The sequence below is a fragment of the Embiotoca jacksoni genome, unplaced genomic scaffold (genome assembly GCF_022577435.1).
Source record: "Embiotoca jacksoni isolate LCO1_2020_lvr unplaced genomic scaffold, fEmbJac1.0.p SCAF_7, whole genome shotgun sequence".
Lineage (NCBI taxonomy): Eukaryota > Metazoa > Chordata > Actinopteri > Embiotocidae > Embiotoca > Embiotoca jacksoni.
Window position 1 is genome coordinate 15458284 of NW_027185425.1, and position 18812 is coordinate 15477095.

The 18812-nt window shown below is 42.3% G+C and overlaps 1 protein-coding gene across 1 annotated transcript; it reads left to right on the plus strand.

The window, feature by feature from the left end:
- The first annotated feature begins 600 nt into the window (after positions 1 to 600).
- On the plus strand, positions 601 to 4687 carry irx1b (iroquois homeobox 1b). Its single transcript, XM_069176824.1, has 5 exons — positions 601 to 1130; positions 1908 to 2150; positions 2622 to 3417; positions 3611 to 3671; positions 4283 to 4687. Exons 1-5 carry the CDS (start codon positions 894 to 896, stop codon positions 4329 to 4331), a joined length of 1386 nt encoding a protein of 461 aa, XP_069032925.1. The 5' UTR covers positions 601 to 893; the 3' UTR covers positions 4332 to 4687.
- Positions 4688 to 18812: the final 14125 nt, after the last annotated feature.

The following is an 18812-nucleotide window of genomic DNA, read 5'->3' on the forward strand; positions in this document are numbered from 1 at the left end:
TTTATTTTGGAAAAAAAATAGCTATGCTCCGCTGACTTCCGTCGATAATCACGGACATTCCTCGCGGGTCTGGCAGACCATATCGATGCCCGCCGGCCCATCTGCTGGCCAGGAATGTCCCGGCATACCCTGCGAGTCAGCGGTCAAATCGTGGAGGACAAATTACACCTAAAATATACAAGAAAAAAGTTTATATTATGATATTATTATTATTATTATTATTATTATTACGGTATTAATTAGTCCATATTTAATCTAAATTCGTGTAACTGTTATAACATTGTGACTGTGTTAAAATACAGAAAGACTGTTGGTGCATTTAAATCACGTCATACTGACCTCAAAAAGACGCACATACACGTGCACACAAACACACGTTTCTTTTTCTACTGTGAAAACTGTTGAAATTAAATCACACACATTAACACACACACGCTTACTCACTAAAACACACACACACACACACACACACACACACACACACACACACACGCATACACGCACGACCTAGGCTAACCAATGCACTAATCGCCTGCCCCGGGCATAGGAGGAGCTTGGTGCTTAAGTAGGCTGCCAATCAGTCAGTCAGCTCCACATCCAGAAGCTCCCGCGGCCAGACGCACGCATCACTCCGCACTCGAGGTGCCAAACTGCGGCTCTGTCACACAACTCGGTGGAAGAGGAGAAGTGAAGAAGCTTGACAGTTTCTCTAAAAAAAAAAAAATAAAAAAAAAAAATAGGGGGTATCTTGTGATTTAGACATCCCCCCCTTCATCCTCTTCTTCCATCTGGGGATTCCTACTTCTTTTTTTTCTTTTTTTTTTGCTGCATCCTTCTTGCTGTTGGTGTGAGTTTGACTTTGGGGAGAGATTTACTGCACGCGTTCTCCGGACATGGCTTTCCCTCAGCTGGGGTACCCCCAGTTCCTCAGTGCCTCCCATGAGGTGTACGGGAGCGAGCGACCGGCCTCTGCCCGGGAAGGAGCCACCGAGGGCGGCATGAGCTCGTCCGCGACCGCCGCGGCTGTCGGCTCCATGCTGGGGATGTACGGGAGCCCATGGGCGGCTCACAACTACAGTGCCTTTCTGCCGTACAGCGGAGCCACAGACCTCGCCCTCATATCCCAGATGGTGAGACATGAGACTTTGTTTAAAGACTGAAGCTGCTCAGCTCTTCATGATACAGTACTGCTATAGTCAGGCTTCTTTTTGGTTTCTTTTACTCTAATGCGAAATTAACAAATTAGCTAGACCACTCAGGCTGATGAATATATTTATATATTGCAAGATCATTTATTTTGTAGAATATTTTCAATTATTTATTTTTTTTACAGTAAATCCTCTTTAACATTTTATTGTTTTTATGTTTGAATTATGAATATGTATAGGACTGAACTGTAAAATAATAAATTATGTAATAGAAGCATCAGACTAAACTTTACATTTTAAATTTCCGATTTATTGTTTTCTTTTCTGTAAATTATGGAAATTTTAGGAAGTGTTTCTGCTATTTTAGATATCCTCTTTTGTATAATACAGCCTAGATGTTGTAGAAAGAACAGCATTTATTCATGAGAAATTGCAGGTTATAAAATATATTAGATTACATTTGTTTGTTAAATCAAAACAAAAATAATATATATTTAATATAATATAAATAGGCAGCCAGTTTAGAAAATAAATGTGTTGAAGGCTATTTTATACATTTAGGATATGTCTAATTCCTGATTTTCTGATAAATATCCTATTTGATGTCAAATTCACAATCTGTTGAAACTTTGCCAAACCTTTTGCAGCACAAGTATTCATTCAGAAGTTGGCTTTGACTCATTTCTTGAACTTGAAGTGTAAACAACTTGATAAGTCGCGCAACAAGTTGTTACTTCTGTCTTTCTAACAACATTTCAGGGCTCCCAGTACGAGCTGAAGGACAGCCCGGGGTCCCACCCGGCTTCCTTGCCTGTTCACACCGCTCAAGGCTTCTACCCATACGGCCAGTACCCGTACGGGGACCCGTCGAGGGCCAAAACGGCCACCAGGGAGACCACCAGCACCCTGAAGGCCTGGCTGCAGGAGCACCAGAAGAACCCGTACCCCACCAAAGGAGAGAAGATCATGCTGGCTATCATTACGAGAATGACACTCACACAGGTGGGTGTCACGTGACACTTGTGACTTGGGGTCAGAGGTGTCTAAAATAAACCAGAGCTGCTTATTAGAGGCCCATGGGAACGTTTGAAAGGAGGCACGCCGCCAACTCAAGGCAACCTAAAATAATCTTTTAGTGGGCATCAATCTCCATGTATCAGGATGATAAATTATCAATCGATTGTTTTTAAACATCACATTAATACGTATAACCTCCCAGAAGACCACTGCTTAGTCAAACCACGTGTTACATTAATTATTAGGATAATTTAGTTGCCAGTTGTAGTTTCAGAGAATGAAAAGTCTCCATCCAGATTTCTTATCTCAAAGCTCTATAACGAATTATAGAAACGGGCTGAATATTAATGGGGCTTTTTGCATATTTAATAATTTCTTCTCCACAGCTTTCAACCCTATAGCTTCAAACCAAACCATCTGATTAATAATGTGTAGAAATGTGTGTTCTTTTTGTAGGTATCAACGTGGTTCGCAAACGCTCGCAGACGCCTAAAGAAGGAGAACAAGGTAACCTGGGGCCGCAGCGCCGAGGACCGGGACGGCCGTATCTTCAGCAGCGACAACGAAGACGAGCATGGCAAGAACGGCAGCGACGACGAAGAAGAAGAGGAGGAAATTGATTTGGAAACTGTCGATATCGAGAGACCCGAGGAGCAGCGAGGAGGGGAGCAGAGCTCCGGGAAGGGGGAGGGAGAAGCAGGCCTGTCCGCCACGGAGCAGGCCTCGGAGTCGAGGAGCTCGGAGAGCAGCAGGACGCTTTCTGCGGAGGGCCTGAGAGGAGTGGAGGCTGGTGTTTCTCTCAATAAATCACCTGGTCTCAAACTCGCGGTGGATCATTCACCCAGCAGACAGGAGTGCCAGAGACCACCGCAGAGCAAACCTAAAATCTGGTCTCTGGCTGAGACTGCCACGGCCCCCGACAGCTCTCACAAAGCTTCCCCCGCGGCCCACGCGCACCACGCGGCTTTGGCCTCCGCCGGCCACCCGGCCTTACTCCCGGGTCATGGAATATATACATGCCAAATTGGCAAGCTACACAACTGGGCCAACGCGGCTTTTCTGAATGCCAACTCTCTTTTGAACATGAGATCGCTGCTCGGAGGGGCGCCGGCCGGACACCTGGCGCTCCACGGCGCGGTGCCGGCTGCGCGTCGTGACGCACGGCCGGCGGCGGCGGCTGGCACAGGAACGTCGGGCACGGAGGATGAAAGCGATGTAGAGTCGTCAGGAAGCTTCAGTCCAAAAAGAGATGGTATGGACTACAGTTCAATGTCTGCAATTCATTATTGTTTCCTAAGTGGGCCTCAGTAGTCACTCATGTGGCACCGAGAAATGATCCAACTAAACATTTGTCTACAGGACAATAAGCTTCATTTGAAAGGGAATTTGTGAAGTTAATTCTAACCCATAAATTATTATTCATCTGGCTCTATTTCTTTTCACAGATGAAGAGAGCGACCACAGGCCCGAGTCTCTGAAGTCCCCATTTCAGCTGATCACTGACAGGTAACCTCGTGCATTTTGAAATCAATTTGGCGCAATGACACTATCAACCTCAATTCCTCTCCACACGTCTTCTGCCAAATGAACCTTAAGGCAGAGGTAAACACTGTCACACCTGACTGGGTGGGAAGGAGGCAGACCCCCAGCACATAAATCATGTGATTGAGTCTCCACTTTAACGCCTCGTCAGGCAGCGGTCTTAATATATCCTGCCCCCCACCCCTCCTCCCAGCCATCCCTCCTACCCCCCTCAAACAATGAGTTATCGCCACCTATGTCATTTAAATAATATGCCGCCGTTTATTCACGCCCCCTCAGTGAATGAAGCTAATGTATGTCAAAGAAAGCGCTGATAGCAACATCATGAATGAAGTGGAGCGTGAAAAGACATAAAACAATTTACCTATAGTGGATTTTAATTTGCATAAAAAGAGTTTAACACAGTTTTAGAATAAACAAACTCAGAATTGTTTTATTATTTTAAGACGTGTTTGATTGAAGACATGTTTATTTAAGAGGAAAAACCGGAACACAGTTGCCTTTAAATTACTAAATAAATGTCCCAAATATAATATAACATAATGTCTGACATTTGTTTATTTTTGTCTCTGCAGACCTCACCATGGAACAGCATCACAGCGAGTTCTGACAACAACATTATGAGAAGACAAAGTAAACAAAAAAAAGAGAAAGGAAACATTTTATTTAACGCAGAACAGTTTAACGAAGGCTATTTTTGGACTGGGCCACCTGTAATAGTATTACTGTTTAGCTTCTACTTGCAACAGAGATGGTTGTTTTTGTCACAGATTTGCTTGTATCTCTCTTTTATGTCCTTTTTTTCTTTCTTTCTTCTTCTTCTTCTTCTTCTTCTTCTTCTTCTTCTTCTTCTTCTTCTTCTTCTTCTTCTTCTGCTCTTCTGTTGTGAATGGAAACCTTGAAAATTGTAAATACAGGATATGAATTTGTCTTTAAAGAATATATTTTTTGGGAACTAAATAAATGTCATTATAGTCATTTATTATTGAAGACTTTCCCCCTCCCTGTATTTAATTAGAAGTTGGTCATATTTTGTTGTGAAAATCAGAGGAAATGGGGATGAAGAGGCGACTAAAACTTCACGAAAGAAAGCAGCCACCATTTAATTTTCCGAGTGTTTATCTGCCTTTAATGGAGATTTTTTTTTTATAATGATAATTCACAATATTTTTTATCTGTCAGTTTTAATGTGAGCAGTTTAATTAATGCCAGCATATAAATTCTACTTTTATTGTTCCTCCCTTCAAGAAATAAAGTGTGAGGTCTCAGATTAGGTATTTTAAGGCTAATTATAATTTATATTAATATACATATAATACATATATATTACAATTAATTTCCAATTGACCCTTTCGTCCCTGTGTCTAGTTTGTTTTATATCTCCTTGCTAACTAAACCATGCAATGTCAGCCCTTTTTTTTTTGGTTTGCACGTGAAAAAGTCCTTATTGAAATCTGCACTCTCGCCAATAACCTGTCGACTTCTGCCAGTGCCTTTGGAAGCCGATGCAAACGCTGCGGAAATTGAAATTGAAGATTTCCAGGACCTTGTGAACCTGCGTCTGTGCTTTCAGCCCGGGCCTCCTTGCTTTAATGTTGGATTATACCCCCTCAGTGGCACCGCTGCCGCCTCTGAAATATGGATCAGACGGCAGGAAAAGGCCAGTAGCCGCTGTGGGGGGGCGGCCGCTCAGGAGGGGAGGTGGATGGGAGAGGAGAGGGGGTTGTGTGTGTCACTCTGTGGCATCCTTGACGTTCACAGGCCCAAAGACAGTGGGGACACACACACACACACAGAAAGACAGTGGCAGAGGGGGGTCTCAGGGCTGTTAGTGAGTGTTTTTCAAAGCGGTGGTCTTTTACTTGGTTTAGCAGCATGTTTGGGGTCCTCAGGCCTCTCAAGGGTACCAGACGGCCTCAGGTTTACTTACAGATAAAATTCACTTTTAATTTCAAATTTTAAACATATATTGCAGACTACATGAGAAATCTTTAAAAGGTGTAGCCTATATTTGCACCACCTAACTGAATAGTCTGGTGTTCAATCGACTTCGGCAAGGTGTACATAATTTGTGGCCTGTAAAATGTTTGTTCAATTTTTGTTGATCAAGTATTGCTGAAGTCTGCAGAGCACTGAAATAGTTAGAATTACATAATTTAGGTCAAGAAAAGTCACGTCTGCAAAATAATATGTGTGGAGGTGATGAACAGCTGCTTTTTGTCGTCCAATAGCTTCATATCAACAGTTGATAACTGAGATGAAGTGTCTCTTGTGTATTTACTTTGATTAATTTTGCTAAACTTTGTTGATAGAATGGACACTGTTATAGATGAGGGCTGGACTGAGCAGATGAACAGATTCAAGTGAAGTCAGGTGATGATTTGAGAGTGCATCATGCACTCAAAGACAAAAGAATCAGAGCCACCAGCCTCACGGACTTGGAGATGTGACTCAATGCTGCCACCTGACTCTCACAGAAAGTAGGGCAGAATTGTACCATGAGGACTGTTACTGCATCTGCATCCCCTCTGAGGTACAATACTCCTCCGCAAGTCTACTATTTGGTGAAATTTCGAAGACATTTTTTGGCGCTTTCTGCAGAGATGTCATTTGAGCTGACAGATTCTGACAGTCCTCAAACTACAAGTGAAAACCACTGATTTCCAAATTTGGTAATTAGTAAATCTATTTGTTTTATTTTTTTGGGGGGGAGAGGCAGTTTTCACATGACCGATATGGAGATACATGGTTTTCACAGCACATTATGCTGCTAATGATTTATTCTATTCATGCTTCTATTGGACTCAAACGACCACAACATAATGCAGTGCCAAGTAATCCCAAGTCAGGCTTCATATAATGGCTTTATTGTAAAGTCCAGTTCAGCTTTAATTAGTACAAATTTGTCATTTTCATGCCAGAAATTAATTTGCGTCTTTGCAGAAGATCACATCTCTTACAAAAGCCTGGAATGCACCACTCAGTATAAGTGTGTGTGAGTGTGTGTGTCCAAAACACGAGGTTAAAAAAATTGTTATGTGTCATCATATTTTTTAAACTTAATATCTGATCAGATGTGCTGGGATTTATGCTGTGACATCACAGTTTGTTTTGTCAAACTAAAGGCTGATCATATATTCCTGATATCATAATCTATTCTTAAATAATGTATAATATTTTCTCATTTGTTCCAAACTAAAAGTCTTAAAACCCAAACTTTATCATGACATTTATGCACGAGTCACATTTTCACATTTGGACACTGACATGCACTAAATTCATTTCCCTCGAGACAACCTTAAAAGAACATTTTAGGAGGTGTGATTATTTGATGTTTAAAGACAGAAAAATTCCCATAAAAAACAAAACATGTCATTTTATATATATATATATATATATATATAAAAAAAAAAAAATCAAACAACTAAAGTATCAAATGTGATGTAGTGAGTATTAGAGGCAGATTTAGTTGCATTTGGAAAGAGTCAGACGCTAACAGGAAGCTAACATAGACTCGTAACGGTGCTAACAAATTGCTTTAAACCTGACGTGTGCGTATGAGGTGGGAAAAATTTGAGTCGTGACTGGAGCATCTGTTTGTTTTTCCTCATTCAAAAGTTTGTAAATAATCCCTTCATCCATCCCTTTGTCCTCACACATGCCCATTCAACAGAGAGAAAGAGTCCGAAAACAAGCGACAGAAAGAGCACATTTGAGTCTAAAGAGAGCAAATGAGAGCGGGGGAGATGATGCAGTGAGAGCCGTCATTGATGTGAGAGCAGCGTGGAGGGAAGCCAGACACTTGAGGGCCATTTTCACTTCCTCTGCCAGCGCTGACAGACTGCCATGAGCACCGCTGAGAAGAATATCGGCCGCTCTTTCGCTCGCCCGCTCGCACGCACTTCACTTTTTCTACACTTCGTCCCAGCCAGATCGCGCTGCTCTTCTTCCAAGTGCCCAAACAATATGTTATTCTTTCAAACTTGGAAATCAGTGAGCTTAGCATGATGGAGCTGAAAATGACATCAAATAGCTGTTTTATCAGCTACACAGCGTGTCCCCAAACATGTTTTGGTTATGAAAGGAGCGGAAAAAGCTAACAGATCCAAAATATGATTAGTGTTTTCTGGCGGGTGCCGCCGCAAACTTCTTCAGAGTGTCAAGTTTCGGCTTTGTGTTGGCTGTTTGTTGCCTAAACTGCCCCACAACTTTGGTAGAAACTGGTGCACGGTGTGAAAAAAAAAAAGAAGAAAAAAAAAAAAGCCAAAACTGAGGAAAACAAGCATGGATAAGAATCTCTCCGAGGAGTCGTATCAGCCCCTCAAACTCTCAGTGTGAGCAGTGTCTTCATTGGGGCTTTGGTATTCTGATAGAGGCTCTTCGGTGGGTTCTAATCCCTATTAAAGAGGCAGATTATGGAAGGGATTTAGCTTTGATTTGCCAGTCCCACTGCTCTTTTCTGTCTCCCTCTCTATATATGTCTATATCCTTCTCTCGTCTCCTTTCTCCCTGCTCCTGTGTCGTCTTGATGGGATGGTCCGGGATCTGAACAATGATTGCCTCCATGTGTCATCCCCCTCACACTCCCACCCTTCAGCCATCCTCCTGTGATTATGGCCACATGTATGAGGGCACCCGGTCGCCTGAATAGATTTGTTAAAGGCCCCCAGTGGATGAGAGAGGTCCAGGCCCCGTAGCCCGGCCCTCGTGTGCGCATCTATCCCCTTTCGAGGCGCTCGGCATGGCGGTGAACTCCCGCCTCCGGCAGCGGCTGTACCCCTCCTGCTCTTCTCCGCTCCTCCGCCACGCAGAGATAATCAGGCTTATGTAAAGACGACGTGCTCTTTTGACAGTCATCAGCTCATCGGTGATCCAATCAAGCCCCAAATCCGCCATTGTTCGCCCCTCAAAATGTCTCAAATCCGCTTGTGCAGGAGAGAGGCGCTGCGCTCTTTATCCTGCCAATCACTCCTGACATTCCTGCCACTGTTGCCATGGCCTGGGGTCAGAGGTCGTGAAAACAGCGAGCATGAGCTGACTCGGGGAGAATGGCGAAGCACTAAAGGAGGGACTCTGCGCTTTAACGGCCCCATTGGTCAGCCAACCCGGGGGGTAAATGTAGACAAGTTAGGACTCTATAGCCCCGCTGAGAGAGGCCAACCGGACAGAAAGAGACGTGGGCATGTGAGGAGAGAAAAAGGGGGGATGATGGTGCAGAGAATAAGGGCCTAGCGAAGAGAAAGAAGGCAACAGAGGTGTGTGTGGAGAAAGAGGGGGGGGGAAGAAAGAGGGGTTAGGGAGGGACAGCGTTTGATTGCCAAACAGGCTTTATGGAGCTTGACCTCGAGGGGTTTGGAGAAGAAAAGGCCTGACACAGTTAAAGTCTATAGAGAAGAAATAATGAACATGAGAGTTCATATTTTGGGGGATTTTTTTTTAGTGTATTTCCTGCATGTAACACACTTTACCACTGCAGCTCAGGAAAAAAAAAAAAAAAAAAAAAAAAATCCTGTTTGTGTGTGTGTGTGTGTTAGCTGCTGAGCTGTAATTTGAAATGGAAATGTACCTCCCAATGCAATGAAGCTAATACATGTCATTGCAGGATAAGCGGGGCACTGGGTTAAATCTGTTGTAATGTTGTCAAAAGAATAATTTTCTGTACCCAATGTATACGTAAGTGAGCAAATGTTTAGCCTCGACCAGATATCATAGGGAATTTATACCATTCACTGTTTCTTCATAGGGATTAGTGGAATTAAGCGTTTTGCACAAAAGCAAAGTATCAAAACTCATGAGTAATTCAACAAGCTCCACAATACTGAGTTTACCGAGTGCTGCTGCTTCGCCTGCGTTTATTGTGGCGATGCAGCTGCGAGTACCGCGCAGACAAACAGCAAACACTGTCGCTGCTTTTTTTAAAAGACACAAATTTAATATACAGGGAAAATACACAGAACAACTCCTATGAAAGGGTGGGAGTGATAAATCTTCTCTCTTGTTGTCCACCCATTCATGGCAATAATCTGAGGGAAGAAGCAGATTAGGACGGAGGGCGGGTTTGCGGTCGGGTGTTCGCATCGCTGGCTCCTTTCAGCCATTTTGAAACAATGTTTATCCACTGGTTTGTCATAGCGTAGCAACTTAGCTTAGCGCACTGCTGGGAGAGCCCCGAGGGGGCTGAGGACTCGCTGCGTCTTTGTTCAGCGTCCATTGAGACACACCGTGGCGTGTCAGAGCGGGGCGGAGAAGCTGCACAAAACGAATTCATACGCAATCTCGGCTATTTCTGCAACTTGGGTCCTCAGTTTGTGAAATGTCTGGGAAATGCTGCGGGGAATGCGCACTTTAAGGTCTGGCTGAGGGTTCGCACTGCCACTGTTTGCACGCGAGGAAGACATCTGACCCTCGGTTGGACTTTTCTCGCGAGCATAAATCACCTCGGTGGCACGCCATTTTTGTTTATTATTAAGCCGGTGCAGTCCTGTGTTCTTAAAACAAGAAAAAAAAAAGAAAAAAAGAACCTTGGAGGAGTTTTCAATGCAAACAACTGGTTTCAGTAACTTTCTAGAAACAGCAGCCGAAGGAAGGAGCACAACGCAGAACTACCACCACAAAGGTTTAATGGCTGCTGCGGGTCTCCGGGGAGGGCCGTCGTAACACATTTATTCATTCCTAACTTCCCGTAGTGCTTCAAACTGGTTAAAAACAAAAACCACCGACGCCTCCTTCGGTCTTAACTTCGCTGACAGTTGATTATTTCCTGTTTTTAATGCCTCTGTGCCGGCGCTACGACAGCTGGAAGCGTTGTGTTTTGGTGTTGCCCGTGTTTCCGCACCAACGTATTTATGTTCGTCTCATTTTCGTGAACACAATATCTCACGCACGCCTCGATGGAATTTCTTCCAACTTGGCACAAACGTTCACTTTGTCCCAAGGATGAACTCATTTGAATTTGGTTGCTAAAGGTCAAAGGTCAGAAATCTTACGCTAATTCTGACAAAATTTCACGCAAATGTTCTTAATAGGATAAAACGATAAAGTGATGACATTTTATAAATTCAGCTTCACTGTGTCAGGAACGGAAGAGGAGATTAGTATATGTCCATATTTCACATTTGATCGAATACTGAATTGGTGACACTGATCTTGTGTGTCTTGAAGTATTGTGTACTGTTAATCAGCTTCATCAGCCGAGCGCGTCGACCCGTTTGGATTCCTCCAAAGTCTCCCACTTACATCAACTATGAGTCGGGACAAACATGGATGTAAGCTGCCCAGTTGAAGGAGGCGTACAACTGGTTCTAGTCTAGTTTTTTTATGAGTCAACCGACCTCGCACTGCTTCCTTCATGTGTACATACATGTGTGGAATTCTGTGTATTATGGCCTGTATTCTCACACTAAGTTAAGATGTAAAAGACAGCCTTTTAAACGGGCGGCCACTTTTTTTTTCTCAGACCAACGCAGCTGCAGAAGGTCGTCAAATTTCAGACTCTTTTGAAAAAGATACTTTTCCCAATGAGACTCCAGTTAAAGAGTATAATGAAATGAAGAAAAAACACAAAACTAAAAAAAATGAACACGCTAAACAAACAAAAAAAAACGTCTAAACATCAGCTTGCTCGCGTTGACTTCATGAACATGTTAGTATGTTGACGTAAGCGTTTACCAGCTAGCAGCCTCACAGAGCAGCTAGCTGACACCAATACAAACTGAGCTGCATCAAGATTTTTCCAGATACGAGTGTCAGCATATTGAAAGCAAACATTTTTTTCATTTTCGGCAATTCTTGACATAAATTGGTTTGATTTAGAATCTGGTTGAAATGATGTCTTAAGAGGAGGATTCTGTCAGTGTACAGTAACACAGGGTGCAAACAGCCCTCCTGCTGTCTTTCACTTTGTGGATAATGATAGATGACTCACGGGTCACATATCTTCACAGTGTAATTACACATGAGATGCGTGCGTGTGCACGCGCACACACACACACGCTGTCATTTTAACACACACACAAACAGTTGCAGCGTAATGTGAGTCCTCATTCATTTGCCCGAGTCGTTTAGGGTAATAGAGCTTAATGGAGTGTATTAACCCCGTCCAGCTTGCATTTCCCCCTCAGATGTGTGTGTGTGTGTGTGTGTGTGTGTGTGTGTGTGTGTGTTCATGCACATGCACAGAGAGAGGGGAAACCTGCCAACTGTTTATCTGCAAGGGACACACACACACACACACACACACACACACACACACACACACACACACACACACACACACACACACACACACACACACACACACAGAGGGAGCCGAGATCTGGTTTCCCACTGTCACAGATGCTTACCCGCCTCTCCATTAGTGATGTGATTGGAGTGGACATAGAAAACCAGCAGCCTCGTTCCCATAGGGGCAATCGGAGGAAATTATTGCCCAGCTCCTCTCTGGGGAATGTCAGCGCTGCAGAAAAAGAAGCACTTAATCGGCTACTATCACAACTTCCCTGTCAACCGCATAGCATGAGTTTGTGAGCATTTGGTGTGGATTAATACTTTGCAAAATAGTCTTTGATGACATGTGATCAGTCATGGCGCTCAGTGAGGAGCTCTGCAGCGCTCTCTCAGATGTGGAGTGAGGAGATTAGACGCTCAGCGGCGCTTACTGGGAAATAGATGATTACTGGAGAATGAAGATTGATATAATATCTGAGGTCTTCTGTCTGTCTTTACCCCTTTTTGCATTTGATACAGAGAGAAAATCATATTGTAATCTATAAAGAACACCCTAATATTTCATCTTTGAGATCTGGCCTGATGTAGTTCTGTGACAAAATCCATACGCTGAATAAAAAAATATTGAAAATATAGATGTTAAGACAAACGCCACTGGTGGCCAGAAGTCCTGGGAGGTCCAGTCGGAGCTGTAACATGAAATCTGCAACCACACCCGAGTGTGCATGCAGACAAGCAGGCCCACTGTGTTGTCTTTGGTCGGTCACTAAATTGTGGGCGACCTTTTCACCCTGGTCAATAACAAATGCAAGCTGAGCCTGCAGCACCCTCGGGCTAACACCACACATGCACACACACACGCACACACGCACACACGCACACACACAACACTACCACAAGAAGGTTGTAGTTCTTGAAAGCACCAGAGGATGGCAGCTGAGGTCTAGGCAGTGGCTCTGCAGCAGCTGAAACACAAGAGAAAATGTAGCAGTGACTACTCATTTTAATGGTATTCCCCAATCCAAAAATCAAAAGTGAACACACAGCTACAGTGCTCCGTGGCTCCACATGTGTTTTATAGTTTCTTGGATTATTTTCTGATTTATTCAATTGTAATTTCAATTTGGTTTATTTGAAGTTATTTTATATAGAAATCCAAAGAATTCTCGATTATTTTTAGTGATTTTTACCAAAGAAATATCTCAAAGTCCAGACATTTTTGAATCAACTTAAACCAGATCCCAGACCTTCTTTAATAGCTAAACATACTTAAAACTGGTTCATTATTAAAGGTATTGAAATTTTACAACAGTTTGTCCTTACTGATCCCTAATGCTGGTAACATGTGACATTTAAAACTATATATGTTAATTTATTTGGTACTATAGCATTTTTTTTATCTAAATTTCTATATTTATTTCCCCTTCAAATGTGCAAGTATGGTTTGTAACAAAAGGAAAATGTATAACCTAAATATACTTCATACACTCTGCATGTGGTGTTTTAAAGGTCAGAAGAAAAGAGAGAATATTTAAGTGGAATAAAAGGTTGATTTTACAATTATTATCAATTATTTTTATACACACTGCAGTGGGGTCAGCGGGGATGCCGAACAAAGAGGGCGTAAAGCCAACATCCACAAAATGCAAGTTTTTGATAAAGAGTAACTGCATTAAATACTGGTCAGATAGGTGAAAAAAACGTGTCATGAGAGCAGAGAGGAGATATAAATGAAGAGAAATCAAGGCAGACCAGAGAATGTACAGATAAACAGAGAGGATCAATGGGTGAGCTAAGGTAGGTTAAGGTGTTTGTTAAAAGCTGTATCGGTCCCTGCGGACCGAGGCTTGCAGAGCTGAATAATGTATGTCCGCTCTCGGAGTAATGAAGTGGAAGTGATAGGGAGGAATATGGCTGGCCTCCCAGGGCTCAACGCAAACTGTACACACTCTTAAGAGCTGCATGTAGCCTAAACCTGTCTCCCTCTCTGCTTCTGTCTGTCTGCGTCTGCCTCCTTCACACACACACACACACACACACACACACACACACACACACACACACACACACACACACACACACACACACACACACACACACACACACACGCTGCACATTGGCTAAGAGGGTTAGCTTGTCTCTGTTCCTGTGTCTTACATCATTGATGAGGACGGCCAGGGCATTTATAGTATCCCACTCTGAGTTGAGCAGCTCCAGATCTTCCAGCAAGCTCTTATTAGACGGGAGCGGAGGAGCAGCATGCAAACATAGCATGGCTGCTGCTCGGTGGTCAGACAGGTTGCTCGGTGTTGGCAGTCTTGTTTGTGGATTAGATTGAGCCTGGTTTGCACTTGTACTTGGTTGGTGCCATCGTGCTCGACATGAGGCAGCCACTGTAGGCCGTGTCTCGTGGTGGAAAAGAAAGGGCTATTTTCTTTCCTCATAATCCATTTATTGCTCGTCCTCCTCTTCCTCCCTGAATGTCCCTCTTTTTTTACTGTCAGAGCAGAAGCTGGACAAAGGCTAGAAAAGTTACCTCATGTAATCCCGAAACATTTGCCTGATGGTAGAAGACTGCGCAGAGAAAGTTTCGCATGGAATCAAGTTTTCTCTTTGTTGTGTTTCACTTTACCTCAGACCATTTCAAGATTTCTGTTTTAGCAATGCGAATGGTATCTGAAGAATTGTCCTATTTTTTGTTGTAGTCAGACTCATGAAGAGGATGTTTAAGAAGTAGCCAAGAGTCAAGTGTTAGATCAGAAAATTCGACAGCCAGCAGCTAGTGAGCTGAACTTACATAAAGACTGAAAACTGGGGGAAACAGCTAGACTTTCTTTTTCCACTGATACAAATTATTATTATCATAAACCATTAAGCCCTTATTTACCAGGAAGTCCCTTAAGATTAAGATTAAGATTCTTGTTTGAGGGAGACCTGGTCAAGTCAGTGCACCATTACAAGGTTTCAGAAATTCTAAAATCAAACAGACATGGGACAAATAAAAAAAGAGCATGAAGTTTTTGTTTTCATCAGCTTTGCACACTCCCAGAAAGACAAAATTGTGCTGGTTATTCCATGACCAGGGCACAAAATAGGAGAAAGCCGTTCCACAAAGTTCTTAGCATATCCTGTGTTTCCTGCAGAACAGCTATTTAAAAGAGAAAAAAAAAAATCATAACTGATGTTGGTCAATGACAGAAAAGCTAAACAGATGAAAAGGGAGTTTCCCTAGTATAGCTTTGTATATATATATAAAAAAAAATATACCAATGCTGCTGTCTCTTTAGGCCAAATGAAGGCCAGGATGTGTACAGGACAATGAGTTGGATATAAAATGTTGTGAACTGTGAGACACTGTCCCTAGGCAGCTAATAGAGGAGGCAGCATGGATAGGCTAAATAATACCACCGTCATCTAGATTAGTTAACAACGTAGCTTGTACAAGATTTTTCACAACTACTGAGTTAATATGAGGCGTACTCTCAGTCATAAAATTAGCTACAAGCTTTAGGAGATAAGGATCCAGGTTGTCTGGTCCAGATGACATTTTGGATCAATGGCTTTCAAGGTTTACCCACTTCCACACTTGAAATAGGTCTTAAAATAGGTCTAGGTGAGTTGGTACATTAAATAGAGTCACAAAATTGGAATTAGAGCTCAGGGACCCTACAACTTGAAAATAGACCCAGCTGACAACAAAAATGCTCATTTAACTGCACGACAATATCAGCATATTGTCCCTATGAGTACCTCTAAAGTTATCTATCTATCTTTGTATTATAGAGGTTTGGGTGTCAGACCTTCCTGGAGTCTTGTCTCAGATGTTGCCAGGCGTCTCGTGGAGACTCCACGAAATCGCTGTTCCTGGCCAAGAAGTAGTCTGACACATGATATACCACTAACGTCCTGCTGTTCAAACTGTAAGTATACGCAGCCAGGTGGGAAAAACTATTCATATTCATTCACCTTTAAAACATTGATCAAAGTCAGGGATATTAGAAATTTCTGATAACCCTAACTAGCTGCAGAGATACCATCACTGGCAGTTACAGCTAAATAAAATCAGTTGCTTCCTGTCATTTAAAAATAACTATGCACAGTTTATATGAATGTGGTTTTACTTGCCAACAAACTGCTCAAAATACATAGACTGCAAAAGCTGGAATAATATGAGATTTTGCTGACATTACATTTTTGTTTTTGTTGGGATTAAACAAATGTTTAATAGCGAGCTTTAAAAGCTTCTGTTCGATAGAGTTTATTGGCTGACGAAAGCATACAAGCTGTTTCCCCTGGTTTCCAATATATTTGTTTTTAAAGTAATATGGCATTATTTCATTTCCACTCTGGCACTAAAACAATAAAATCACGTTTTCAGTCGGGTTGTTAGCAGCACACTCCCTCCACTTTGGGTCCTTCAGCACAACCCGCTGAGATCCTTTTTCAAGGTGAAATAGCTCGAACCAAAATGAAGGCTCAAAAAGCATCTACATGTTAAACAGCGATTAAAATTGCATAGATTTCCGACTTTAAGGTGGAAAATGTTCAAATGCGACGTGCTGTGATTGAAAGAACTTGTGATTGGAGTTGTTTGGGCCTTTCCTGCAAACACTTTCTGCAGTACTTAGCCCTCCTCCTCTCACATTAACATGCTTCTATCATTAACCCCCACGCCCCACCTACTGCATAATAGCTAGAGCTGCATGCAGGATGGAGGAAATAACAGTGTGTTTCCTTTCTCTTTTTTGTGCGGAGCATCTTGAATGAATGATTGATGTGAGGGGAATGAAATCAGAAAGATATAATCACGGTCTAACGAACGCAGAGCCTTAAGAAATATATTCTGGAAGAATGCTATAAATTTATAAACAGACCCTATATTAATATATAAGTAGCCCATTGCATATTCAAAAAGAGGGAAATAACATAATCTATGCACCTGTGCAATGCATCCTTTATATGCATTCTTTGTTGAATAGCCTGGAAGAAGGTAACAAAAGCTTTGGAAGTTGAATCAGGACTGGTCTGTTCATTCATCTATAACTCACAAGTTATTTCCCCACGAAGTGTACAAACACAGTCATGTTCATTGTCAGCGGCTAAACAAATTGCTATTTTCTTTGAGTGACATATGTTTTGTGCGAAGATGTGCGACGCCACAGTGCGCGGAGATAACTTAATTTCCAAGCTTTGAGCACAGATGAGGGAGAGACAGTCAGTCCATGTTCGGTATATGAGCACCTTTCACAGGACAAATGGAATGTCAATCAAGCTCCGGTACACAGATGCTTTCTCCCCGGTGGGGACCGAGATGCTTTCTGGTGATGCAGCTCTGTTGTTCCAGCCTTACTCCGGGTGCACTGGGAATATTTTGTCCTTTTACCCCTCCACATCCCCCCGCTCCATTTCAGATCCCCTGGCTATTAACGATTTCTCCAGCTCCCCAAGTTTGCCTCTTTAGGCTTTGCCTCTTCTTCTCGTCCACTTCTTCATGTTGGGTTTTTGCATGTAAAGGTTCTTACCTGACTTTCCCTTTGTTTTTCATTTACTCTTTCGCTCTTAACTTCTCATGGATTTCTACCATACATGTCTTCCAATATAAAAGACAATAGATACCATATCAGTATTTCCTTTCAGCTCTCCACTTGACTTAGAAAAACCTAAAATACCCTTCCAACATAATATATTACAAGAAATCTTAACATACAGCTGCTAAGTAAACAGTTATCACACCCACAGAAGGATTGAACTGGGGAAAGGTGGCAGTTCATAGATGTTGATGGACCAACAACCAAACTTGTTTCCTAGATTTTATGTTTATAACTAATGGGCACAGCAACCAAAGAATTGCAATACTAGACGGATACAATTTTTACGAACATAATGAGGAAATGTTTAGTCTAGAAAAATGGTTACGCTGAACATATCAGAAAAATGCTAACTGACAACATATTTCATTTAGCCTGGCTTACTGCTCACGGCTTCGGTCTTCGGTGTGATTATAGTCTGGATACCCTGTTCGCATTAAGGTTCACTCAGTCACTCTGAAGTACGGACCAGTAGGGGTACCTAAATGCAATGACGTTGAAGTATCGTTCCAACAATGGCAGGAGTGGCAGAGCTTTGGTGCACAAAATACGGTATATAGTGATCAATGCTGATTATATAAAGCCTACTACAGTAGTTCCCAAATTAACCAGAGGTCTACGCCCATTATGATGCAACCACTGGGAACAATCCTCAGTGGAGTGTGGTGAGAACCATATATTCACGTAGTGAATTTAGATCTTATAATACCAGGTATATTTTATTGTTTTCCACCAAAATATCCAGTCCTGAAATACATTATCCATTTGTAAGAGATTACAGCATTATTTACTTTAACCATTAAGTTGAAGAATGCTGTCGTTAGGTTAGGCTAACGATTCTTCCAAATTAGTGTCCCAAGCTGTTGCATGGAAACATAGCACAAATATTTCCCCCTGTGTTTGTTTAGATTGAGACACACTTAAGCTTGGTTAAGCTTAAGAAAAGAAAATATTGGACCGTTGTAATCATTTATGCAAAAATAAACATGTGAAACATAGAATACTGTTTTTTAATGGGAAATTGAAAGTCCAATGTTTTGTCAATCCATCCATCCGCCTCAACTTTCTCTCTACATGGAATTGGTGGCTAAATAACTATGTCAACTCATTTTCCCCTTTGGTTCTCCTTATGGCCACTATACAGGACACACTCCGAATAACATGTAACTGTGGGTTGTAATGAACTGCTTGCACAAAAGACAAACAAAGTTATTTTTTTTATGGGAGGAGGCTCTTGTTTAGGCACGTCCAGCATTGGTTACAGAAACATTATGGAATCAGTAGTACGCCA

What these genes read in the sequence shown, in the direction of transcription:
- irx1b (XM_069176824.1), top strand. Translation starts at nt 894, where the DNA reads ATGGCTTTCCCTCAGCTGGGGTACCCCCAGTTCCTCAGTGCCTCCCAT. An exon ending in TCGCCCTCATATCCCAGATG is followed by an intron (nt 1,131 to 1,907) that starts GTGAGACATGAG and finishes ACAACATTTCAG; the next exon opens with GGCTCCCAGTACGAGCTGAA. An exon ending in CGAGAATGACACTCACACAG is followed by an intron (nt 2,151 to 2,621) that starts GTGGGTGTCACG and finishes TTCTTTTTGTAG; the next exon opens with GTATCAACGTGGTTCGCAAA.